We start from the raw sequence: 26,784 nt of genomic DNA, 5'->3' as shown, positions 1-26,784 counted from the left end.
AGCAGCTGGGCATAGTGGTACACACCTGTAGTCCCAGCTACCAGGAGGCTGAGACAGAAGTATCACATGAGCCCAAGAATCCAAGGCTATAGTATGCTATGATCATGCCTGTGAATAGCCACTGCACTCCAACCTGGGAAACACAGCAAGATCCTGTCTCTGCTGTTTAAAATAGCAAAAAAACTAAAAGCATCTTTAATGTCCAACAATATGAAGTTAAATAATTCATGGTACACATTTAAAATATTACATCAGCATTTCTCAATCTCTTAGGTCTGAGAATCCCTTCATACTCTTAAAAAAATCATTGAGGACCCCAAAGAGCTTTGTTAATACGGGTTATATCTATCACTACCACTTTAGAAATTAAAACAGACATTTAAAAATGTTGTTTTATTTAAAAATAGCAGTAAACATAATACACTAACATACTTTTAAAAAAATAATATTTTTAAACATAGAACAGCAGCATTGTTTTTACATTTTGCAAATCTCATTGGCTTAATAGAAGTGGCTAGATTCTCAGACCTGCTTCTGCATTCAATCTGTTTTGATATGCTGTTTTAGCTAAAGTATATGAAAAAATCTGACTCTACACAGGTACGTAGTTGGAAAAGAGTATTTTTAGCCTGTTCAGATAATGGTGTATATTATTCTCTGAAATTTTACCAAAAACTGGACACATGATAGTTTCTTAAAGATAGTTTCTTAAAGTTGCAGAATGTACTCCGAAACTATATCAATGAACTTTTTCATACTGTTATATTCAAATCCATTGATCCATCTTGTACTGTGAACAGATCTTTCACCCAGTCACGATTTCTTTTCTTTTTTTTTTTTCTGAGATGGAGTCTTGCTGTGTCACCAGGCTGGAGTGCAGTGGCGCAATCTCAGTTTACTGCAATCTCCACCTTCCAGGTTCAAGCAATTCTGCCTCAGCGTCCTGAGAAGCTGGAATTACAGTAGCGTGCCACCACATCCAGTTAATTTTTCTATTTTTAGTAGAGATGCAGTTTCACCATGTTGGCCAGATGGTCTCGATCTCCTGACCTCATGATCTACCCACCTCGGCCTCCCAAAGTGCTGGGATTACAGGTGTGAGCCACTGCTCCCGGCCTCAGTCATGATTTCTTAACATCACATATTATTCATCCAGAACATACTGATTCACTGAGTTATACATATCTTCTAAACACAGAAAAAATCTTTACATAATATTAAAAACTCAAATTTGTCAGCTACTATCCATCTCAATAGAAAAGGCTTTTTGTAAGGCACACACGGAGGCTCACACCTGTAATCCCATTATTTTGGGAGGCTGAGGAGGGAGGACTGCTTGAGGCCAGGCACTCAAGACCAGCCTGGGCAACACAGAGACCTCATTTCTACAAAACATAAAAAGAAAAAATCAGCAGGGCATCGTGGCATGCACCTGTAGTTTCAGGTACTCAGAGGCTGAGGTGGGAGGGTCACTTGAGCCCAGGAGTTCAAGGTTAATAGTGAGCTATGATCATACTATTACACTCCAGTCCAGGCGAAAGAGTGAGAATGTGTGTCTTAAAAAGAAAAAAGGAAGAAAGAAAGAAAAAAGAGAAGTCCCTATGTTAAGGAAAGCTGTCAAGCATCTAGTGGGGGAACACAAGTTTTCCAAAATTACACATTTTGCTAGAAATCTCCAATTTTATCATTGGCACAACAAATACCATCAGTTGTTTTCCGTGAAGAGGCCAACTTTGTTCAATTTTGAATGTCTGCCAAAAACATCCAAATCCAAATAACCAATCATCGTTTTTTGTTAGTCATTCTTTTCAGTAAAAATAGCATTCCATGAAAAAAAAGCAGCAAATTCAACTGGCAACTCAAGTAATCAAACAAGTGTTTCCCCTGGAGACAGCCTCGTACCTAGGCATGCAGCGGACATGTCTGTGCGTATTTGCCACTCCAACACACAGGATACTCATAGGGTATTGCAGATGCACATGCAAACTCATGGAAATGCAGTAGACATGGCTAGAGAACTACATATCACATGTTTAACAGGCACTACTACCTTCTGGTAATGGAATGCAGAAAAATGAGAATATACAAGACTTTTCTATTTTACCTAAAAACAAATGAATATTAAAAAGTCTGGCAGGATATACAAAAGGGGTTGAGTAATTAGCTACTAGTAAAACTATGAATGATTTTTTTTTTTATTTTTCTCACTTCCCTGGATTTTCTAGTTCTTCTATGATAAAGATATATTTGTTTCTTAACAACACTTATTTTTATTTACAAAACTGCCAAACAAAGGCTTTGAAATGTATGGTGAAATGCTTAAAGTTATATAAACCATTGTTTATCCAACTCTGTCACAGTATAGGTTTTAAATTAAGTCACATGTGCTACATAAGAGAGGTTAGAATCAAATTCTGACATCCTTGAAAAATAAAGGTACTCAAAGTAATTAAGTAAATAAAAGCTAAAAAATATATATAATGTTCAATATGAAAAATGTTTATTATTTGAAAAATAATAGATACATAGAAATGTACAGTTGCCTAGTGCAATTGGTATCCATTTCACATTTTTTACATTCTTTTTCCCTATTTAATAGCACCCAAAATGTGGTTTCATTTTCACTGACCTGGTCAACTAATACCACTTTATAACGTGTATAAGAGCTTCCTCAAAAGATAGTAAAGATAATTTGTAAAATAACTATGCTTTCTTACATTTACAAAACAGAATTTTGGAAATATATGAATATTTTATATCACATGATTACTACATAACTATTAATCTGTTATCTATAGCAAATCATAGCACATAACATTTTCCGAACACACTGTTTTAATAAACAGATTAGAAAATAGGACAGTAACAGTTTCTTAAAACAATCTTACAGGAAGTCTAATTTAATATTCTCTTAGGTGATATACTCACATAGGCGCCCAGAAGACCCAGAAACTTTACGTGAATTGCAGAAGGCTGATTTAAGATGCCAGTTTTTCAATCAACAGGTGAGTTTTACTTTGTGATTAGAATCATTTTTAAGCCAAAATACAATTCCTTACTTTTCAGAAGTAAAATATAGCTCTCCTCATAATACAGCAAGATACATAATTGTTTTGGTAATTGGCAGCTTAACTAAAAAGACCTCTGTTTTTTGTTTTGGCCATTAATTTCTTGCTGGTATCACTTTCTCTGGCAAACCATGCAGGTAATTTTCTCTTTCTCTCTGCAGGTGAAGTCTATAGGAAATAGAAAGAAAAAGAAATCTTTGTACTACTGAGAAGGGGTATTAAGTTGCATAAAGCAACACAGGTTCCTGAATATATACCCATCTTTTCTCCCCCATCCAAACAAAACAAAACAGTGGTATCTACAGAATTTATTTCTGGATCAAAAAGTAAATATATATATATAAGAGAGACAAAATCACTATATCATTTCTTCAGGCAATTACTTGCCATCTTATCATGTAGTCTTAAGACACTCAAGACACTGGGTTCAGGAAGTAAAAAAGTGGACATTATTTCAGATCTATGTCCCATGATGTACTTGCTTTGAGTTGACCAAAATGGTGAATTTAATGTTCTGAGGAAGGAACATGCCTGGGCATGTATACACACACACAGAGTTATATTAGATATGTGAAAAAGAATATGGCTTCTAACATCTACAATGGTAGATAAACAGACTGGACCAATCAACACCATGTAGAGTGCCCAAGGCATAATACACTTAACAAACATTTGCTAAATAAATGGAAAAAATAAAAGTTCCTTATCTCACAGACTCATCTGAGAATCACTACAGCTCCACTTCCCAGAGAAACATAAACATGCACAACACTTTCAAACACATTTTAGCAGCTCACATGCCAAAGAGCCTCTAAACTTCATATTAAACATTCTTGAAAAAAAATAATTTAAGGCTAGGTGAGGTGGCTCATGCCTACAATCCCAACACTTTGGGAGGCTGAGCGGGGAGGATCACTGGAGCCCAGGAGGTCAAGGCTGCAGTGAGCTATCATCACACCACTGCACTCCAGCCTGGGCAACAGAATAAGACTCTTTCTCAAAAAAAAAAGAATACAAAGGCAATGTTTGGGTACTATACCATCTGCACATGAGCAAAATGAAATAATTTTAAGTAGGTAAGTGTTTCATAAGCCTAAAGTGGCACACATTTGTGTTATCTCAAGAGTCCTAGATCTTCAGGATAACATGATAGAGAAATCACTCCATCATGAGTACACCCTGGAATCCACAGAGTTAATCTGGTTATTATTAATAGAAGTGATTGAGGGATTTTATGGTAAGGTTAGCCTAAGGTACAAAGTGTCTGTTAGCCTAAAATACAAAAATACCATTTATTCTATTTCAAGAATGAAAACCATCTAGATATTGTTCATCAGCTGCTTGCTATGTTTGATTGTATTTTCTATGTTTAAAAAAGGTTTTGAAATATTTAACAGTAGGAAAACAGCAAAAGATCCTTGGCAGAAGACTCTGAAACTTCATATTTCAAAAAGGTAAAAACTTAGCTGTTCCAGCTTAAGAAATCCAGGTTAGAGAAAACAGCTTTTTACACATCAGCAAAAGCTAAAGACAAAACTGGCAAAGATTGAAGCTTTGTTCCTAGGTACCCACTTGCAAGGAGGGAAGAGAAAACCAAAAGAACGGATGAGACTTACATACATTGTAAGATACTATGACTTAGAAATAATAAATATTGGGGATATAAGCTGGCATACAGAAAAGGCATTTTGCATTCTTCTAATGATCAGTGATGTTGAGCTTTTCTTCATGTGTTTGTTGGCTATATAAATGTCTTCTTTTGAGAAGTATCTGATCAAGTCCTTTGTCCACTTTTTAATGTTTTTTTTTCTTGTAATTTTTTTTTTTTGGAGACAGAGTCTTGCTCTGTCACCCAGGCTAGAGTGCAATAGCACCATCTCGGCTCAATGCAACCTCAGCCTCCTAGGTTCAAGCTACTCTTCTGCCTCAGCCTCCTGAATAGCTGGGACTACAGGTGCATGCCACCATGCCTGGCTAATATTTTGTATTTTTAGTAGAGATGGGGTTTCACTGTGTTAGCCAGGATGGTCTTACTCTCCTGACCTTGTGATCCGCCTGCCTCAGCCTCCTAAAGTGCTAGGATTACAGGCATGAGTCACTGTGCCAAGCTTTCTTGTAAATTTGTTTGGGTTCCTTGTAGATTCTGGATATTGGACCTTTGTCAGATAAATAGATTGCAAAAATTTTCTCCCACTCTGCCAAAAGAGGAGGACATCTGAACAGCAATAGAACAAAAGAAGAAACCCTAAGTCATGTTGTAGCCTAGTACCATAGACTTGGAACCAGGCAGAACTAGGTTTGAACTCTAATTGAGCCATTTGCTAAATGTATGACATTATGCATGTTAGTTAAGCTTCAGTGTCTCCTCAGAGAAGTGGAAATAATAGTACATAACATCACTGAATTATTTGGAATTAAATAATAAATATAAAATATCAAAACATTCTGATTTCTTCTTCACACTCATTAACTGGTAGCTAATATCATTTCAAGTCTTCTATATTTCTATATATATGATCATCAGTGTTTACAATGTAATTATAATAATGATCTTATTTCATTGAGAAAATAGGGGAAATGCTTACTTACACTGAGTGTATCTTTTGAATGTCAACAGTAAGTATTTGAAGAGGTCCTCAGTATGAGATCTAAGTCAATTAATAGAAACAATGCCTTCCAGTGTCTATTTCCTTCATCAGTAGAGGACTAAAATTCCCAGCAATCAAAACAAAACTTTAAGGTGCTCTTTACATCTTTTTAATACTTCCAACTCTGTTACCAAGCTATTATCATTAAGTTACGAATAGGAAACATCAACTCTTGTACTGATTATATGTGCACATACAGATGTAAGCAAATAGAGAAATAGGAAGTTACGTTCAAATTTAATTTCATTTATAACCAAGGTGAAGCCATATAGTTACCACACCTGATGATGCATTTGTCATGAAAACTATTTTCATAAATCAGTTTTAACTGTGAATATGAATCTGTAAATAAATCTTCTACAAAACAATTTGTGTATAATATTGTCTATTTTAATTTATAATTAAACTCAGTGGCCAAACAGGAAATGTCATACATTATCTCTTATACAGTCAAAAAAAATAAGAAGAAAAAAATGACATAGGAGGAGAGGGTACTGGGAAGACGGTGGCAGCAGCAGCAGCAAAGCTTTTTAACCTTTCTGAATTCCAGAATTAAGACAGAACTAGATAGCAAAACCCAAAATCCATTGTGGATATTTACAATAAAACCAAGTGTAAAGGTATCCTTGGGAAACCCAAATTATAAGCATGTAGGGGCACACCACCCACACCCATTAAGACCTGCACGGTACACGAGACAACTGTACACGAGAAAGCAGAGGCAAGCAGGGAGGTATCTGAGAACAGGAGAACCCCAAGACATCCCACAGGCATACACTGGAAAGACAGCTTAATGACAGATTAATCTGATAACAGCATGTGAAAATGGGAGGGCTTTTGTCCAAGCCAACAGAAGTGAGTTCAAGGAATCCACAGTGGTCTCTTAGGTGAAGAGAGCAGATGACTACTCTGAACCCTGGGACCAGCCAAGGCTGCCTTCCAGAAGGCTCCACATTCAGGAGAAACCACTGGGGCTAAATCAAAACCAAGCAGGACAGGTACAACAGAGACAAAGAGAAGAGAAAGCCCAGATAAAAATGGCAGAGTAGATCTCATAAACCAAGTTTCCACAGTATAGACATTACACAAAAACATTAGAGGCAGATGTCAAATTGGCCTTCTTTTGAAAGTACAGAAAAACTAATTTCATATGAAAATGAGCAGAAATATCAAGGTCAAATCTTCGATACCAGAAAGACTTGCTTAGATACAGAATAAAACTGTAGCCTTTCAAAGTGAACTGGAAAACATTAGAAAAATTATCCAAAACAAAGAACATCACAAATCAAAATTAGAAAAATTCAAAACTGAAGGGTTTAAAGAATCAGAAATAAGAGGAAAAAATTATATAAGTCTTCAGTTAATAGGGTTGCTCCTTTGGTTAAAATAAAATAAGTATATATAAACAAAAAAAAAAGAATTTTTAAATCTAAAAATTGTGTTAAAAATAATTAAAAAGTAAGTGAATATTAAGCTATGTGGAATACAGAAATAAATATGATTATGTTAAAAGAGAAATAGAAAGTGAAAAAGAAAAAAATTTAAAGAGAAATGAAGAAGTAAAAAGAATGCACAAAAAATGACAAATACTGAAGCTGAGTAAAGAAGATCCAACATACATGTATAGCAGGAGTTCCTGAAGAAGAAATATGAAGCAGTAGAACAAAATACTAAAAAGTATGATTTTAAAAAACTGTATAGAAATAAAAGTTTTAAAAAAACTATCATTTAAGAAAACTTTGCAGAAATGAAAGAATACTACGTAAAGAGTCCACCATGTACCTATAGATATTGAATCAGAATTATCAATGCCCAGACATCACCTTTGGCTGTTAAACAAAGACATGATTGAGCTTCTATATCTTAATAGCAAACACAAGAGATGTAAATGTAACAATGTGTCAACTAATTTAAAAAAATTGTTCTAATGACTTTATCCTTTGTCAGAAACCTCACAATTCTAAAATGAAACAGACTAAGGGATATAAATCAGGTCAATAGAGAAGATGAATGTTAACATATGACAAATTCTGAAACTAGGTCTCCAACACTCTACAGAAACCAGCTTTTCATACAAGGAGTTCAATGAAGACAAGATGCTTTGGATGACTCACTCACTTCTTATCTGCTTCCCAGACCCAATGCCCTTGTTCCCCTAAATGGGAAAAACAAGGCCAAATTAGGTATACCTTTCAGAATCCAGTAAACTTAGTAAGATTTCTTCCCACTCAACCCCCCAAATTCCCCCCATTCTCTTGTTGGCATCTAATGTTACTGAAATAGGGAAAAAGCAAAAATGGTAATACATAGTTAAAATAGTATTTTACTACAAATGTGCTTCAATGTTGAGGAAAAATAATGTTACACATTTTCCTATATTGACAGGCTGAAGTTGGGAAAAAATAAGAGGGTCTTAGGCATCTGGTATACATTACAAAAATGAAAGGCTGGGTATTAGGAAGCTAAATTTCATTAACCCCACCCCAAATATATTTTCTTTAATGTTCATCTTCTAGCTAGCTCAATATAAACAACATAAAGAATTCCAACTAATTAAATTTCATTAGAGTATCTAGGACATGACTATATAAAGACCTAACTGAAATACAGAATTTTAAAAGACCAGTTCCCCTTATTTTTAAGCATTTGAAAAAGGTAGGAGTTTAGCTGTTGGACATCCTACAAAGATTACCTTAGAACTAAAGTAAAATTCCTAATATGCTAATATAAATAATCACCACCACCTACTACCACACTGTATTTACCAACTAAGAACTAAAACAAATTTTTAATCATTTCAAAAACATTTGTAATGGAGTCATGTAATTTTTGACCTGGAAAAATACTAAAGGTCAAATTTTCAAATTTATATAATCATTTAATAGGGTCATATTACTAAATAATATTCTCTGATTGCTATTTATTTCATGCCATACACAGAGCAATTATTTCTGAAGCATTTGATTTTAATAAAATGTACCATCTAACAAAACAGTACATTTGTCATGTTTCTCTCATCATGCAAAAGCACTAGGATATGCTCAGAGCCATGAGCAACAATAACCCTTGTACTCAGATATTCAATATCATAGTAACAGAGCATGATGAACGACGGAATGATAGTCAACCAGTTTGGGAGGTATTTATAATATAATTTGTTTTCACTATCATTAACTACATAAATTGCCACATGCTTAAATCCATTAACCATACATCTCAAAAAAAGATTTTCCAGGGTATATAGTCAATATGAGATACAGGTAAAATTTAAGCTGACATTGTACAAAATAAGCTAAACAGATGGACTAAATCCCCCTTTTACTATCTTTTTATCACTTTTCTCAGACCATATTGAAGAAAAGCAAAGGAAATGTAGCACATAGAGAATGTAATCATATCAGAATTTATAACAGTTCAAAAAATGTAGCATTCTAGTACTAGGATATGGAAACTGAACAAACTGGCACTGTATGAAAATTCTATATATAATTAACACCTTGGTATTGATGCCTACTTCTTCCCTGCTTCTCTCAGAAGTTGAACAGACCTCTTCAGAGCTGGGGAAACATCTCCTTAGGCTGGAATCACATGAAGGTTGAAGTCCGCCGTCAGGACCATGTTTAAGGATCTCAATTGCCATGTGGATAAGGTATGTGTCAATGTTTTCAGGAACTAGCATTCTGATTTGGTTAATTTTACTCATATCTGTAAAAGATAAAAAACTCCATTTCAAGATAAATTATAGAGAACATTTTAGAAAACCTATGAGCTAGAAACAGTGAAGTATTTTGTAGAAAGGAAGGATGAAGGTTGCCAAAGAAAAGTTTCCTCTTTCAAATGCCTATAGCCCTATGGAATGGAAATGGAGTAAAAACTTCACTTGGGTATCACCTGAAGCCCCTGCCTCCAAGATCCAAAATCAGGTCAGTACTATTGACACTGTATAAATTGTGTTTCAAACCGTCTTTTGTGGGCTCCCCTGAGAATCAAAATCACCATTCACAGAATTGTTCTAAGGGAAATTGTGCTTCCAATTCCAAATATCAATTATAATTAGTTTGCTCTTAAAATAACTTATTCTCATCACTTCTTGGCCTTTTGCCTAAGATCAAGTATAAAAATAATTTATTCTTTAAGTAGAAGCTAATCGCACTTGTAAATAAGACTCTAATAAAAAGGATTATTTCAATGGCTATTATTGTAATAACAAGAGACATCAATTCTTTTAAATACATATTAACTACAAGAGATTTCTGGGAACATATTTCTTATTTTCAGAATCAAGAAACTTTATGTTTTTCGCAACTCAACAGAACTAATTCAGACTGTGTCAATTTCTTGACACCTTCTAAAATTATGCAGCACTCTCCTATAGGCAAGCCAATAATTATGTTTCAGCGCTTCCTTCCAACATCACAATCTTCTGCAATGCTCCAGAGGGTGGTAAACCCAAGTAGTTTAGAACCTACTCATTCATCTTCACCTAATTTACAAAACATATCAAACATTTGACACCCAATTCAAATTAGTGATCAGAAACCGAGTATTTTTCAAATGACAACCTGAAAAGATGTTCTTTAAATTATTAGTTTTCAGGATTATATTTTCCTTTCTTCCAAAGATTAGCTTGCTACTCCAGGACTCCTCAAAACACTGCAGTTTAAAAAACAAAAAACACAACAAAACAAAAAAAACGGGAAGAGAAAGTTACCCAGCTAATAGGAACTAGGTCAGTGGGTTAACTAAAGTTTCAAAATCTTAGAAAGCTAAAGATAACCTCTATATACAGTAAAATCAGCAACATGACTATCATATCTCTCAACCAAACTGTATTTGTCCCTTGGTCGTTATATCATCCTAATATCATCAAAATTCCCACAATTTTACTATTTCATCATTTTTTAATGGCTGAAGAGTATTCTATTGTAAGTGTGTATCCGAATTTACTATGAGTTCCCTTTTATTTGTCTTCAAATTGTAAAATATGTTTGGAACAACTTGGGTACATTAGTCCACTTTATTCTACAGTAATTTTATAAAAGCTAAACACAGATCAAGTATTTCCACTTAAAATTTAGCATCAGATGATATGTTGTATATATAAAGTACATATCTGATTACAAACGGTTATTACAGAAAAAAGTACATAAAATGTCTCATTAATAATTTTCATACTGGTTACATGTTGAAATGATAAAATTTTAAATGTAGTAGACTAATTAAACTATATTATCAAAATTAATTGCATCCATTTCCTTTTTTAAGTGTGGCTACTAGAAAATTTTAAATTGCCTATGTAGCTCACATTATATTTCTACTGATAGTGCTGTTTTATAGGAAGACCATATTTTCCCACACTTGAAACCAAGTAATACAACCACAGTGCATTAAATTCATTTTCTTCGGCAGGTATTTAGAAATTAGAAAAAATAAAGTATGTAAGATTTATTTCTCCATACTATAAACGTAATATGTACAAACCAATTTAGGGAAAAAAACATAAGCTTGAGCTATTATCGTGTCATGGGCTAAGCAAATTAATTGTAAAAGAAAAAGAAGACATTTTATTCTCTTTTGATTCACTTTATTTCTACAATTAGAATGTCTTTTTCATAAAATTATGATGCATAAACATTTGCTTATGGTGTTAAACCACTATTGATGATTTAAATTTAAATGTATAAATATAATTTCTAGATATAATTTAAAAATTCATATCTCTTCCTAATATATTTCTATAAATCTCCTTTATATTTCTCTGGTAAATTCATCCTCTATTTTATATATATGCAAATAAGTGGCATGCAGCTTTAACAGGTGCATCTTATTCTGCTCTAACGTCCCATGTAAATAAGTGCTGAAAATATCTACTAGAGAAATAATGACAACACTGGCTACACGCCTTCAGTGTTTTAAAAGAGATCATATTACCCTTACTCTCCTAGTAGACCCCTTGGAAGCCATTCTTAATTTTCCAGTTGCATGCACATAAAGAATGGGAGAATAAAATTCATCAAAATGCTATCTAGGTACCTCATTCAATGCCTTCATTTATTATTAAGCATAGTTAGAATCCCAAATCCACACACAGAGTTTAAAATTACATAAAAAAGGAGAAGCTAAAAGAATACAAAGGTACAAAGCTCCTTTAAATATAGTTTTCCAGACAAAACCTACTTAACAAATAAGACTACGAAAATAATAGCTACGTTTTCTCAATTCATAATTATTCTATTTTTAGGTAAAGATTGTGTCGAAATAAAATAGAGGAAACTTCTCAATTCAGGATTGTACAAAGTTCAGATTTCAATCAAACTTGTTTTTTATAACACTAAATTATGTGGCATGGCTACAGTTAAATAAAATATGAAAATAACATATCTGAATTTTATTATGGTATGTATATCCTCATTCCTTGTTATCATTTATAATCCAACAATGTTTTCTCCAGTAAGAGAACAAAAAGTATTTTACAAAAGAAAAATAAGAATCCAAAAGCACAATCTCACATCAATAAATGACAATAGTTTGGTGATTATAAGTGTACTATCAAAAGAAATAAAAGAGGGCCGGGCTCAGTGGCTCACACCTGTAATCCCAGCACTTAGTGAGGCTGAAGTGGGAGGATTACTTGAGGCTAAGGGTTCAAGACTAGCCTGGGCTATGTAGTGAGACCCCTATCTCTACAAAAATATTTAAAAATTAGCCAGATATGATCCCAGCTACTTGAGAGGCTGAAGTGGAAGGACTGCTTGAGACCAAGAGTTCAAGGTTGCAGTGAGCTATGATTGTGTCACTGCCCTCCAGCCTGGGCAACAGAGTGAAACCTTGTCTCAGAAAAAAAAAAAAAAGCTCATGGTTATCACAACCTTCTTAACCTCCTCTATTTTGGATTTAAAAGTAGGCTTCAAAAATATACGTTTTCATATTATATGTGCAACTATATACAGTGTATTAACAGGACAATGAAATAAGTTTTTAATAAGTATATCTTAAGAATTTTTCATTATATTCTGCTTGATTTTAATATTTCTTACTTTTAAAAGTTATCTAACATTAGAAATTAAAACTGCAAATCTCAGAATGTAGAAGGTACTAGATATGGTAAGGGGTATTCAAAGACACTCAATACATAAAGATATGAAACTGATTATAAGTAAGTTAATTTGTTTCACTCATCAAGTTAGAGTTTATATACCCATATCCTATATCAGGATTAGAAACTGCATACTTCTGTCAAGTTAATTGGCAATACAACTTTAACACTAGTAAAAAGAGAAACTTGCTCAGTCATTAATCTTAGACATGATATTAAAACAGCTTTATAACTCTCTAGGTCTCACATTCCTTATCTCCAAAACAGAGTGGGAACAGTAAAGGGAAAGTGTAATCATTTCCAATTTCATTTCCTAATCTAAAGTTCTGTAACTTTGTGCCTGTATGATTTAGAAAGCAAATTAACAGCACTTAAATTCTTTACCATAGGCAAATAAAACAGATGTTGTCAATACAGGCTGAATAATATGAAATTTTCCTTTCCATTTGACCCTGCTCATAATGAACTGATGTTAGAACATCCATTTAGGCCATTCAAGAATAGATGCCCAAGAATTCTTTAGTGTGAATGCAGGCAGGCGCGCGCGCGCACACACACACCCCATTACATAAACTGCATGTTTCTATAAAATATATTTTGGGAAACCTTCTTTCTTATGTACACATTAAATTCATATATTTTTAAATGCCTATTAAAAATGACAGTTTATAAAAATAATCATATTTAGAGGGTATGTTTAAGATATCACAAAATTTTACCAATTATGTCTTCAGTCATCATTATCCTCATCATGAGCATATTCACCACCACCTTATATTACCAGTGTGCCAGAGCTTTCTGAACAGTATCTAATTTACAGTCATGCATAATGATGTTTCAGTTAACAATGGGCAGCAAACAGGAACAAGTATACATTAGATCATCATGGAGCTGAAAAATTCCTATCACCTAGTGACATCACAGCCATCATAACATCACAATGCAAAGCATCACCCATGTGTTTGTGGTGGTGATGGTGTACAAACCCACTCTGCTGACAGGTGTAGAAGTCTAGCACATACAATTATGTACGGTACATTAACTTGATAATGATAATAAACGCTGTTACTATGTTTTTGTGTTTGCTATACTATACATTTTATCATTATATTTTAAAAGTTCACTGTAAAACAGGCAGGCCCTCATGTAGGTGTCCAAAAGAAGTCATTGTTATCATAGGAGATGACAGCCTCATGCATGTTACTTCCCCTGAAGACCTTCTGGTGGGACAAGATTGGAGGTGGAAGACAGTGACACTGATGATCCTGATGTGTGGGTTTGTGTCTTAGTTTTTAACAACAACAACAAAATGTATAAAGTAAAAACATTTAACAAAATTAAAAACAGAAAGCTTATAGAAAGATATATAGAAAATATATTTGTAGAGCAGTACAATATGTATTTTAAGCTAAGTGTTATTACAAAAGAGTAAAAGTATTTTAATAAAGAAAAACATTACAGTAAGCTAAGGGTAAGCTATTATTGGTGAGAGAAAAAAAATTTCAAACTCTTAGTTTCAAGGGTACATATGCAGGTTCATTAAGTAGGTAAATTCATACCACAAGAGTTAGTGTAGTCTAAGTGCACAGTGTTGATAAAGTCCACAGCAGTACACAAAATCCTCGGTCCTCAAATTCACTCACCACTCACTCACTGACTCACCCACAGCAAATCTCAGGGTGCAAGCTCCATTCATGGTAAGTGCCCTGTACAAGTGACCTTTTTTATCTTTTTTTGTTTTTGTTTTTGAGACAGTCTTGCTCTGTCTCCCAGGCTGGAGTACAATAGAGAGATCTCCACTCACTGCAACCTCTGCCTCCTAGGTTCAAGCAATTCTCCTGCCTCAGCCTCCCGAGCAGTTGGGATTACAGGGGCATACCATCACACCAGGTTAATTTTATATTTTAAGTAGAAACGGGATTTCACCATGTTGACCAGGCTGGTCTCAAACTCCTGACCTCAGGTGATCGGCCTGCCTTGGCCTCCCAAAGTGCTGGGATTACTGGTGGCATGAGCCACCGTGCCCAGCCCCCTTTTTTCTTTTAATCGTTTACACTGTATTTTTGCTGTGCCTTTTCTGTTTCACTATATTTACATACACAAATATTTACCACTGTGTTATAATTGCCTACAATATTCAGTAACGTCACAAGCTGTACAGGTTTGAAGCCAGGAGCAATGGGCTATACTGTACAGCCTAGGTTACACACCCTAGCGGGCTACACCACCTAGGTTTGTTTAAGTTCACTCTGAGGTTCCCACAACATGAAATCACGTAATGACACATTTCTCAGAATTCATCCCCCTCATTAAGTGACGCATGACTGTATTTCTCACAATTCTATAAGAGAGGCAATATTAACTCTCCCTGTCTTAGAGATGAGGAAACTAAGGCTTAGGAAAATTGGGTCACTTGATGGAGGTCACAGAGCAATGAAATGCTAGAGCCAAGGTCTAAATACAGATCTGTCTATTGCCAAAGCCTATGCTCTTACTGACTAGACCAACACTACCTGTAAGTTTCAGGATATAAAGAAGGCAGCTAAATGACAGCAAAAATGTCAATAGATAAAAAGGGGGGAAATGCACAAATTCGTTTTTTTTCTTTTCTTTTTTTTTTTTTTTTTGTTTGAGATGGAGTCTCAGTCTGTTTGTTGTCCAGACCAGAGTACAATGGCGTGATCTCAGCTCACTGCAATCTCCACCTCCCAGGGCGGGGGTGGAGGGTGCAAGCGATTCTCCTGCCTCAGCCTCCCTAGCAGCTGGGATTACAGGCATGCACCACCAAGCCCAGCTAATTTTTGTATTTTTAGTAGAGACGGGATTTCACCACGTTGGCTAGGCTGGTCTCGAACTCCTGACCTCAGGAGACCTGTCTGCCTCGGCCTCCCAAAGTGCTGGGATTACTGGCATGAGCCACCACCCCTGGCCTGCACAAATTCTTTCAGAGAATACTGCCTAGTACTCGACATCTCATCGAAAAATGCAAATTGCTTTAAGTCCTGAGAGACAATACATTTCTAAAGGAAAAAAAATTCCTGACTATGAGCATCAAGAAGACATTTGAGTCTTTTTGGCTTTCTCTAAAATGCTATCTCATTCTTCAATGGAGAAACAGAGGTTTTGACAACCATAAGTCTAATCCTACAGAGTAATTACTATTTTCCTCTCTCTGCCTTAATTTCTGAAGTTAGGAAGATTAGGTGACTAGGAGAGGTGGCCAGCTTTCTCTTAACATGCCTCTCTACCCTACCTTGGATGTTTTACAGCTCAGTTCAGGATTTGGCCCTCAGGTTTTCAAATTTAGAAATCTAACTTAATCTTAGGAAATCAGTGTTAACCAGGTTCACCAAATGCTAACTTATTAACTTACATCGTTAATTTGTATGTATCACACAGATAAATACTCAAATTAGCATGACTACATACATTCCTTACATACAGATCTGCACAGGAGGTTATCATCTGAAAGCTAGGAAGTAATATAGAAGCAGAATTCATTGTTTGGAGTATTCCTCAAATATAATTTTTTCCCAATTTTTAATGCCTGTTATTTCTTCTAGTTGTTCAAATGACATTGGGTAATTTTTCTCCTTTCATCCTTATGGTGTTAACTAAAACTGAAAGATTTTTTCCAATCTTGAATCATTTTAGCATTCCTGCACAAACTAAAACTTGTCAGGGTTCAATGTCTTTTTTTTTTTTTCTTTTAAGATGGGAGTCTCGTTCTGTCACCCTGGCTGGAGTGCAGTGACATGATCTCAGCTCACTGCAACCTCTGCCTCCCAGTTCAAGCGATTCTCCTGCCTCAGCCTCCAAGTAGCTGGGATTACAGGCATGTGCCATCACTCCTGGCTAATTTTTGTATTTTTAGTAGAGATGAGGTTTCACCATGTTGGCCAGGCTGATCTTGAACTCCTGACCTCAAGTCATCTGCCTGTCTCAGCCTCACAAAGTGCCAGGATAACAGGTGAGTCACTATGCCTGGCACAATATCTTTTGTTATATATCTAATCTTTCGGGGGAGGGATTTATTATGCTTATGGGTAGCTTTGGTCTTTTAATTTTCACCTCAGATTTTTATTTTCTGATTTTATTATTTTTAATTATAACTTTTATTTTAGATTGAGGTAGTACATGGGCAGGTTTGTTACATGAGTATATTACAGGATGCTGAAGGCTGAGGTACAATTGATCCCATCACCCAGGTAGTGAGCATAGTACCCAATATGTAGTTTCTCAACCATTACTTCCCTCCTCTCAGTAGTCCCAGTGTCTATTGTTCCTTTTTCTTCTTCTTCTTCTTTTTGAGACAGGGTCTCACTCTGTTACTCAGGCTGGAGAGTAGTGGCATGATCACAGTTCATTTTATCCTCAAACTCCTGAGCTTAGGCTCTCCTCCCACCTCAGCCTCCCAGGTAGCTGGGACTAAAGGTATATGCCACCACATCTGGCTAATTTTCTTGTTTTACAGAGATTGCGGGGGTCACACTATGTTGCTCAGGCTGGTCTTGACCTCCTCAGCTCAAGAAATCCTTCCATCTAGGTCTCCCAAAGTGCTGGGATTTCAGATACAAGCCACCACACCTGGTCTGTTCTCATTTTTATATCCATGTGCACCAACTTTAGCTCCCGCTTGTAAGTAAAAACATGTAGTATTTGGTTTTCTATTTCAAACATGATATTGACATAACTTATAAATAGGTTATTTATTTACTCTACTTGGAGTCCCCTGGCCACTCTCCTGCATCCCTGGAACTTAGATGACCACTACCCCAACTTGCCCCCGTGCCTCTCCTTTCCCTGTGCTTCCACCGTGATCAACGGAAGTGAAGAAGTGTTTGTTCTTTAGACCTTCAGTCAAGTCATGCTCAAGCCTAGAAATAATCCTGTCTTCTAATTGACTTACTTTTGTTCAGATCCATTTAAGTACAGTATTGACTGTACTTTCAGAGCGTGATCTTCCAAATTCTTGGGGGGAATTGTTCACAAGTAGGAAAGATGTTGAGGTAGTAAAAAGTAATTATCTGCACCACAGCTTTGGAGATGAGGCTTTTGGTATGGCCACTACTCTATCCTAAGAGTCTAACAAAATAAATCAGAGTTATTGAGTTATAAGACCCCAAGTTTATATTTACACATGTAGGAGAGAAAATCCTCTAAAGCACCTCCTCTTTACTTCTGCTAAAAAAAAAAAAAAAAAAAAAAAAAGGATATTAATTTTAAATATTTCTACAGGGCAAGCAAATGGGCTTGCTCCCCATGAGCACAGCGGAGGTCCTGCAGCAAAGTGACAGGAAGTCCTTCTACATGGGGGCCCATAGAACTTGGTCTGTCCCTTCCATGTCCATGTTGATTAGAAAGACTATTCAAGTGAAACCAATGGCAAGGACTCAGAGGGTTTAGGGAAGAACTAGGGGTCAGGAAGCTACCAAGAATGAATGTGGAGGAAAATGTGGTTTTTGCAAGTGGTGAGGTAGAAATTAGAAAAAAATTAAAGGGCACTGTTTTGGATGGTGGGGAAGTTATAACCTTAAGCTGAAAAGGAAAATAAAAATTTCTCAGTATGTTGGCCAAGTGCAGTGGCTCACATCTGTAATCCCAGCACTTTGGGAGGCCAAGGTAGGTGGATCACCTGAGGTCAGGAGTTTGACACCAGGCTGGCCAACATGGAAAACCTTGTTGTCTCTATTAAAAAATACAAAAATTATCTGGGTATGGTGGTGCACACCTGTAGTCCCAGTTACTCAGGAGGCTGAAGCAAGAGAATCACTTGAACCTGGGAGGTGGAGGTTGCAGTGAGCCAAGATCATGCCACTGCACTCCAGCCTGGGCAACAGAACAAGACTCTGTCTCAAAAAAAAAAAAATTTCTCAGTATATTTTCCTCTGAGTGATAATGGGAAGAAAGATTGTTTTCCTAAAACAAGGAAAAGAATCACAAAAGTAAGGTTTTCATAACAGAATGAAGGATTAATGCTGTTAAAAGTGAAAAATATTAGCGGATTGCTTGTTTACTTCATCAGGTCATTAAGGCTGCAGAGTAAGGCCATGCTTCTCACCTGAGTTGATGGGAGGGTTTCGGATAACATCAGCAATAATCTTCTGAACCTCTGGAGTCAGGCCTGCTCGCTCCAAATCGAGGGGGCAGCCAGCTCTCACCGCTTGGGACAAGTGCATGCCAACTGTCATGAGAGGCAGAATCCTGCTCTCAGCTATGCTCTTCTAAAGAAAGAACAGCAAAAGAACCCAGTGAATTTTAAAAGTGTCCACTCCACTCATGGAAAGACAATGTCCAAAACATTCAATGTGAAATAAACAATGAACTCAACCTTTACTTAAATTTTCATTTTCAGAATTCCTTTAAAACTACCCCCAATATAGCTCTCCATAGGTTCTACCTTTTATACTTACACTGTATTGAATAAAACAAAATCACCCAGCTTTACTAAAGAATTCAATCCTCACCCCTCTCTAATTATTCACTTTAGAAAGCCATTAGTGGCAAAGAAGGCATTCTCTGTAAGTCTAATCGTTGTCACAACCTCTGAAAACAAAGTAAGCTGTAACCCAATACTCTATACACTTGAAATAACACATGATGCTTTGGTTACACGAATTTCCAAGAAGACAAATCCTAAAATGCTTAGTGATAACACAAGTCTCCAGATGCATTCTATAAAAGTTTCCTCAGAAGACTTTAATAGGTGTTTGAAATTGGCTCTATTCATAAAATAATAATAACCACAGTTTCACAAGGGCTGTCAGCATTTTCCTACTATTGAACTTCACACGAACAGTGCTACATATTTATACAGTTCTTTAAACAAATGTGGCTCCAAATACATTTCAGATACTTATTAGGTAAAACATTCTTTGAAACACTCCGAAAGCTTAGTCACTCAGCTCTTATTTCATGATCCTCTCTTTCAATACATTTTCAAAGTCTGAATTTAGACTGTATTTGCATGAATGTTGACACCTTCACAAAATAGAGCATTTAAGGCAATGTTTTTCATCCTTCAAAGGTAGGTTTTAAATTACTTTCATTAAATGTCTACTAGAAAAGTGTGCACCATGTGTGCATAATATCAGGGTTATTTGATACCAGGTTTCAAATTACCTCCAATTAATTGTAGTATTGCTCCTGACTCATTAGTCCTAAGCATGTTTAATTTTGTGGTTAACTGACAAGACCCTCTCAGACTCCTGGGAGGTAAGGATAATTAAACCACCATATTACACAACATAATACAACCAAATAATACCAAAAGACACAAATGAAGATATAACAGTCTTCACATCTTTAATCAGGAATACATAAACTAACACATGAAACCTCATATTATGGCTGAGCATTAGAATACACTTGATTCAGATAATTTGGAGACAATGCCAAATTTTCTTAGTAACTGTTTTCATTTCTACTACATATACATGGTCAAATTAGGCATAATAGGCATATTTAACATGTACATATAAGCTATTATTTACAAAAGAAATTGAACTTAAAATTCCCATTTATTATGTGATCTATTTCAAAAATAATATAGTAAAATTATTTGATTTCTTGGGCAATGGCCTTTGTAAGGAACTTCAAGAAACATGACTGTCAAGTTAGAACATTTATTCAGTAAGATAAGCTATGGACTGGTTATTCTTATTTATTTTTAAATTACAAAACCTGAACAAAAAGTGTGTAACATAGGCACTAGTGGATGGAAGTACAGACCATAGAAAAGCAGGCTTTGGACCATATCACTTGTCCCAAATCAACTCAATGCCGAGATGATGGGAACTCAGACTTAACTGGAAGCCTATTCTGTCCCATTCCATTAAAACTTACTTTCCATTTTATATACAAAAAAAAAAAAACTCAACAGTCTTGAAGATTTATCTTAGATCAATGAAGAAACATTACATATGGTCTTTGTTTTTTATTGGAGACAGAGTCTTGCTCTGTCTGGGCTCTGTTGCCCAGCCTGGAATGCAGTGTCACAATCTCAGTTCACTGCAACCCCTGCCTCCTGAGTTCAAGCAATTCCCAAGCCTCAGCCTCCCAAGTATCTGAGATTACAGGTGCGTGTCACCACGCCCGGCTAATTTTTGCATTTTTGGTAGAGACAGGGTCTCCCTGTGTTGTCCAGGCTGGTCTCAAACCCCTGGCTTCAAATCCCTGGCCCCAAGAATTCCACCTGCCTTGGCCTCCCATAGTGCTGGGATTACAGGCATAAGCCACTACATATAGTCATTTTTAATAATAATTAGATTGTTTCCAAAGAGCATCAAAACAGTACTAGAAGAGATAGAATGAATCACAAGTTTCTAAAAACATATTTCCAGTTGTTTGGCTATGCTTCCAGAAATCCAGTATGTATTTTTTGTACACATACAAGAATATTATGTGACTAAGTAAGCATGCATATGCACACACATATACATCTGTAGTTTGCTTTTCTCACTGTTTTGTACCTTCCTTTTTCTTAATGTATCTTGAGATTGTTTCTTAACACTGAGAATATTTATAGTTTTTAAACTATTAGTCCCATTTTAAAATATGGCTGTTGTAGTATCACTGAGCTACAAATTGTTTATCAGTTCCCCGATACAACCTCTAGAAGATATTCATGGTCAGGCTCAACTTGCTTCTATTAGTTAAACAGGGAGGCTTAACAGAAAAAGAAAACAACGGTTCTCTTTAAAACTAAAGATAAAATGAGATTTATTGTAGGGTTGGAAGAAATTGGTCCCAAGTCTGAGCTTTAATACTGAAAAGCTGATAAAACACAAGTTTAAATAAACTAAAAAAATTCCCTGTAACTTGAAAGTAACACTTACCAAAGGCATCTTCTTTTCTTGGAATAAAGAGTATGTGATGGCCATAGACTGTGAAAGTGTGCATATTTTATTTTTTGCTACCAGACTCATCTTCTGTTCGTCTTGAGGTTTTGTAGTTGAAAAGAGGTCTGTCTACAGAATTTTAAATATAGCACAAATGATCAGCAATATCAATAAAATAGATTATAAATATGACCATTAGCCATTAAGAAAAAAATAACACAAGTTAAACCTAAGGAACAAATAATTCCCTTTTTTATGGGGAGCTCAAAAAGCAGCTGGATATTTAACATATTAATTTAAGAAGGTAAAATAAGGCTAGATCACACACATTTTAATAAAATATTTGTAATAACAAACATTTCCTAGTCTTTAACCAATAAGGACTACCGAAAAGAGGAACTATAATGTGACCCACTCTGTCTTTAAGTAAGTCCCTAGTGCCCTGGAAATGAATACCGAATGAATGAGTGAATAAGCAGAATCAATATTCGAATTTAGGTACTATAACCACTAATATAAAGAAAGATAACATTCTCTCTACATGTCTAATTTTAAACGATACATCCCAACTAGAAATCTAAGTATTCTATAAAATCTTAAATATGGTTCCTTAAGAAATTTAAGAAAAAAAAAAATTTAAAGAAAAAAGGGGAAACAATTGAAAAACAAGATTAATGAAAAATATATCTTTTTAGAGGCTGAAATAAAGGTAAAGAGACAACTATTTTTTTAACTACACATAAAAGGTAAATTAAAACAGCATGCTACAGTCATAATAAAACCTGTAACAAACTAAATTAATAATTTAAAGAAGAGCCTAGTCTCTTGATGAATAATATTGGTATTATTTTGATAAGGTATTTATCATGCGGTCTACTGTATTATGTATACATATATGAGGAAATGTGTCCATGAGCTTTTCTTTTGGAAAGAAATTTACTTTTGTTTCCATACTCTGTTATTAGGGAGTTTAAGAAATTTATTAGTTGAGTATTAATTTACTGCTTGGTGAGAAACATAAATGTTTCTGTTTTACTTTTTACATGCTATATAGATGATGCCTAATGTTAGAATTTGAATTACCTGACCCAAGGTAATAAAATGTGCTTGCCAAACCTGTTGGGGGATTACATTTTACATGTGGAAGAATCTCAGAGCTAAACTCTCACATCAACACAAAGACCCTATCAATTAAATAACCCTAGCAGTGGAAATTTCATGTTCTGAGCATATGGTGGACCTAATAAAACAGTCTCAAGGGTAGCATGTTTCTGTTTTTATTTTACAGCTTCAGAATAGTTGCATTTTGCAATTTTTAGGAATCCTATCAAGACAAAATAAGTATTTACTAAGGAAGCATTGTTGGCTGTTCAGATTGGTCACCCCACTATGGCATCGCCATGGTCTAGGCTGGCATTTCAGTACTCATCCTCACAATCTCTGTCTTGTTACAGCAGAGCTGCAATACCCATCTGTTCAACGTGGTTTTATGTGCATGTGTGTGTGTGTATATATACATATATATATGTATACATATTAGAAAGCAAATTCATTCATTAACCTCTGAGGCATACAACTGGACAGTTTCACTTGGCCCAACCAGTATGTTCTGTCCTATATAGAAGCCAGCACACCTGAAAGTTGTTAGTAAGTTTGGAATACAACAAAGACACTTTTTTTCTATCACCCAGGCTGGAGTATTATGGTACAATCATGGCTCACTGCAGCCTCAAATCCCCAGGCTCAAGTAATCTTCTGGCCTCAGCATCCCAAATAGCTGGGATTATAGGCTAGTACCACCATGGGTGGCTAGTTTTAAAAAAATTGCTTTTGTACAGATGGGGTCTCACTATGTTGCCCAGGTTGGTTTCTAACTCCTGGCCTCAAGCAATCTGTCCGTCTTGGCCTCTCAAAGTGCTGGGATTATAGGCATGAGGGCTTGTATCTCGCCATAAGGGAACTTCTGATAGTGCTTTAAGTAGTCTCTAAAAACAAGGTTAAGTTGAGGCACTCTCCTTGCCAATTAAACTATAATATTGAAATCTAGTTAGCGAAAAATGTCTTTTTATCTGAATAGTGCTTAGGTAAGCTTTGCCAATATTGCCTTTTCTATTTATATCTTCCTATAATTGACCACTCATCTTTTTTTTTAAGGTTTATTGTGGGAAATATCAAACATATACACAAATCGAGAGAATACTAAGATGTGCATCATCCAGTTTCAACAACTGTCATTCATAGCCAATCGTATTTCATCAACACCTTCTGGCATTTTCTAACTACCCTGCCCATACCCCTGACTTTTTTTATATATAATATTTGTACATATTTGTGCCATATATGTTCATATAGTCTTTTATCTAGAGTATGATTTGATTAGATTTTTGCTTACTAGAATCACATTGTATAGCACTACCTTCCTAAGAGTATTACTTCAGATTACTTTAACCAGTATTTTAGATATCCCTAAACCCTTTAATTGTATATTTATGGATGATATCATTATTTTAGTCCATAAATTCTCCAAAAATATATTTATATAAAAGTATTTTAGCATATTTTTCCTAAATGGCCATCTTAATGTGTTTAATACACGTCGTATTATAATTTTTAATGTGTATTGTGACAGCAAGAAATTTTACTTAAAATTTAAAATATGTATATATTCAAGGCTAATGAAACTCATGAATAACAAAACTTGCTTAATAAACATTAAAGTTGATTCATTTATTTTTTTAATAAATAGTTTCACTTTGCAGAATAACCCAAATATACTTTCTAATCACAGAAATTAGCAGTCATCTTCTGTATCCAGAAAGTTCATAAAGGTTTCATACCTATTATGAATTTACCTTTTGCCCTACTTCAGTTTCCTCTCCTGAAGGGGAGTTGGGAGAGATCTTTCATTCATTATTAAATAATATCACTAATTCATAAAAGAAGATACTACTGTCAAGTGTCCAAAGTGAGGGAACTTATTCAATAACTGCTGGTAGGTATGACAGTCTTTATCAAACCATTAAGACATTAGCATTTCATTTCCAAAAACTCAATAAGAAATAAGAATTTTCACATGATGTCTTATATAAGAGTATGAAAAAGAAAATTTAAAGTTGCCAAAGATATTCTATATCAAAAGAGGGAAATGCTACATTGAAAAAGCAGAAGGGTTTTCTACTTATAGTTAGAGAAAGATTTTTCTAAAGTAGGATCCAACTGTGCCTGCCCAAAGCTTCCAGGAGCTCCTTGGAAGTAAAACATAATCCCTTAATACTGCCTTGCATGTGTTTAACTCTTCCGACATTTTACACTCATCCCATATCTTTTATTTTTCTAATGTCATCCATTGTTTCCTGGATTGGAGAGGGTAGAAAGTGTCATTTCCATGGTATAGCTGAGGAAGTGAAGACCCAAGGAAGTTAAAGGACATGTGCAGGTTCCCCAGGTGAACAACTGTAAGGAAGAACTAAAGTCCTGATTCCCTGACTTCAAGACCAGGAGTCTCCCCTCTACCTCCCACTGCCTCACCTTCTGCAGAGTATACACCATTGAATCTAATCCATGGAGTTTAGAGAAAATTCCAAACTTCTGGAAATGGTCACTTACGGCAGAATAAGCAGTAATAAAAGGATATGAAGGAAACGCTATTAAAACCGAAGAGAATAATATGAAATCCACTTACTATCAAAAGACAGCATTACTGGAAGGGGAGGGGGAATTAGAGAATATGCTATACCAAAAGAAAATGGCTAAGCTCCTGACCAACTCATAGCTTCTCAGCTTTAATTTCCAACTACCACATTTGAGTGTAAAATTATATTTTATCAACCTAAAATAATGTTTCAAATTTAAAAACAAAACCTCCCAATGAAACAGAAAGACATCAGCAGCCTGGACAACTACTTTTTAGTATCATCTTTAAAAGTAGATAACTGACATGTTTTTACAACAGATTGACTTTAAAAACAATCTGAATTCATTTTCTAAGTGTCCAGTCTGGAAATGCAAATAAAGTGAGAAAATGTTGCTTCTGAAGGATACTTTTGAAATGGCTACAAAAAAATGCTTATTCTCTAAGAGCTCCTGCAAACCACAGTATTTTACCTGAACACTGTTTGTTTGGCAGAAATGTTTGATGACTTCCAATAGAGGGGCCAACATGGCAGCTTTGCCTTCAGAAACACCATCAATTCTTTTCACGTATGCAACCGTAGTCGGTCTGTGTTTAAAGACAACAACAAAAAAAAGGTCAAGAAACCAGTGAAACAGTATCACTCCAGCAATATAGCTGATGTCCAGCTTCATAATGATCTCAATCAATTATAGTTTCTCCAACAACCAAAACAACGTATAACAGAAGTAATCATGTTTTATCATTTCTTTCTTTGCTTTCCACCATTTAAAGATTTGTTGTTTTATCAACTTATGAATAAAAACACTATTGCCCCCATCACTACAAAAACACACTGTTAACTGATAAACAGGCCACTGTCATAAAGGAACAGGTTATATTCACTTTATTACTCATATACTCACTTTATTACTGATTTTATTATTATTTTTATAGACATGAAAAGGAAAACTATGAGGCTCTACCTGGAAACAACCAAGAGGCTAAGAAAATCTCAGAAGAAAATCTCATTCATTATTGTCTTCTACAAAGTATTTACCTTTAACAGTAAATCTGCCAATTCCTTTAGAATTTTAGCTCAATATTTTTTATTGTGTCCAATATCCAAGAAACCATACGATGCTCTCTTTCTACAAATCTGTGAATCTAATGGTTATTCTTTTTCATTAAGTATCTCCTCTGAATATTAAAGTATGGTCTTAGAATATTTATTTTTTAACAAAAGAATTAGTGTCAGATGTAGCACTGTGTAGTATCATTAGAAAATTCTGCTGTCAAGTAACATCTACTGGATGCAATTTATTGAAAGAAACAATTTTTTCAAAGGAAGCAAAAGACGAATACAATTACCAAGCAACTATTCTTGGGAAAGAATTTCCTCTAAATATGTAATGATGACCTCGTGTTTATGAGGCATTGTGCTAGGTGCTATGGGAAACACACAAAGTGATGAAGAGCTAATATCTTTATTTGAAGTTTAAAATCTAGAAGATATATGTTT

General features: G+C 35.1%; 1 protein-coding gene across 26 annotated transcripts in view; it reads right to left on the bottom strand.

The window, feature by feature from the left end:
- Nucleotides 1-2,478: 2,478 nt before the first annotated feature.
- The window catches only part of WRN (WRN RecQ like helicase), a 151,298-nt gene continuing 126,992 nt past the window's right edge, over nt 2,479-26,784 (bottom strand). For 11 of the 26 annotated variants that reach the window (XR_013525608.1, XR_013525614.1, XM_078347446.1 and 8 more), the window contains 5 exons: nt 25,757-25,871; nt 21,650-21,781; nt 18,874-19,036; nt 9,213-9,421; nt 2,479-3,236 (listed from right to left, as the gene is read on the bottom strand). Coding sequence is in view for 18 of the 26 variants with exons in the window: in XM_078347446.1 (XP_078203572.1) it covers nt 3,129-3,236; nt 9,213-9,421; nt 18,874-19,036; nt 21,650-21,781; nt 25,757-25,871 (727 nt within the window). In the remaining 8 variants the exon portion in view is untranslated. The remainder of the gene's footprint in view (nt 3,237-9,212; nt 9,422-18,873; nt 19,037-21,649; nt 21,782-25,756; nt 25,872-26,784) is intronic. The other 15 variants (XR_013525612.1, XR_013525615.1, XR_013525609.1 and 12 more) reach the window with 2 other exon arrangements.

This window comes from Callithrix jacchus, chromosome 13 (genome assembly GCF_049354715.1).
Source record: "Callithrix jacchus isolate 240 chromosome 13, calJac240_pri, whole genome shotgun sequence".
Classification (NCBI taxonomy): domain Eukaryota; kingdom Metazoa; phylum Chordata; class Mammalia; order Primates; family Cebidae; genus Callithrix; species Callithrix jacchus.
The sequence above is the reverse complement of the archived record's forward strand: the minus strand, read 5'-3'. Positions and strand labels throughout refer to the sequence as shown.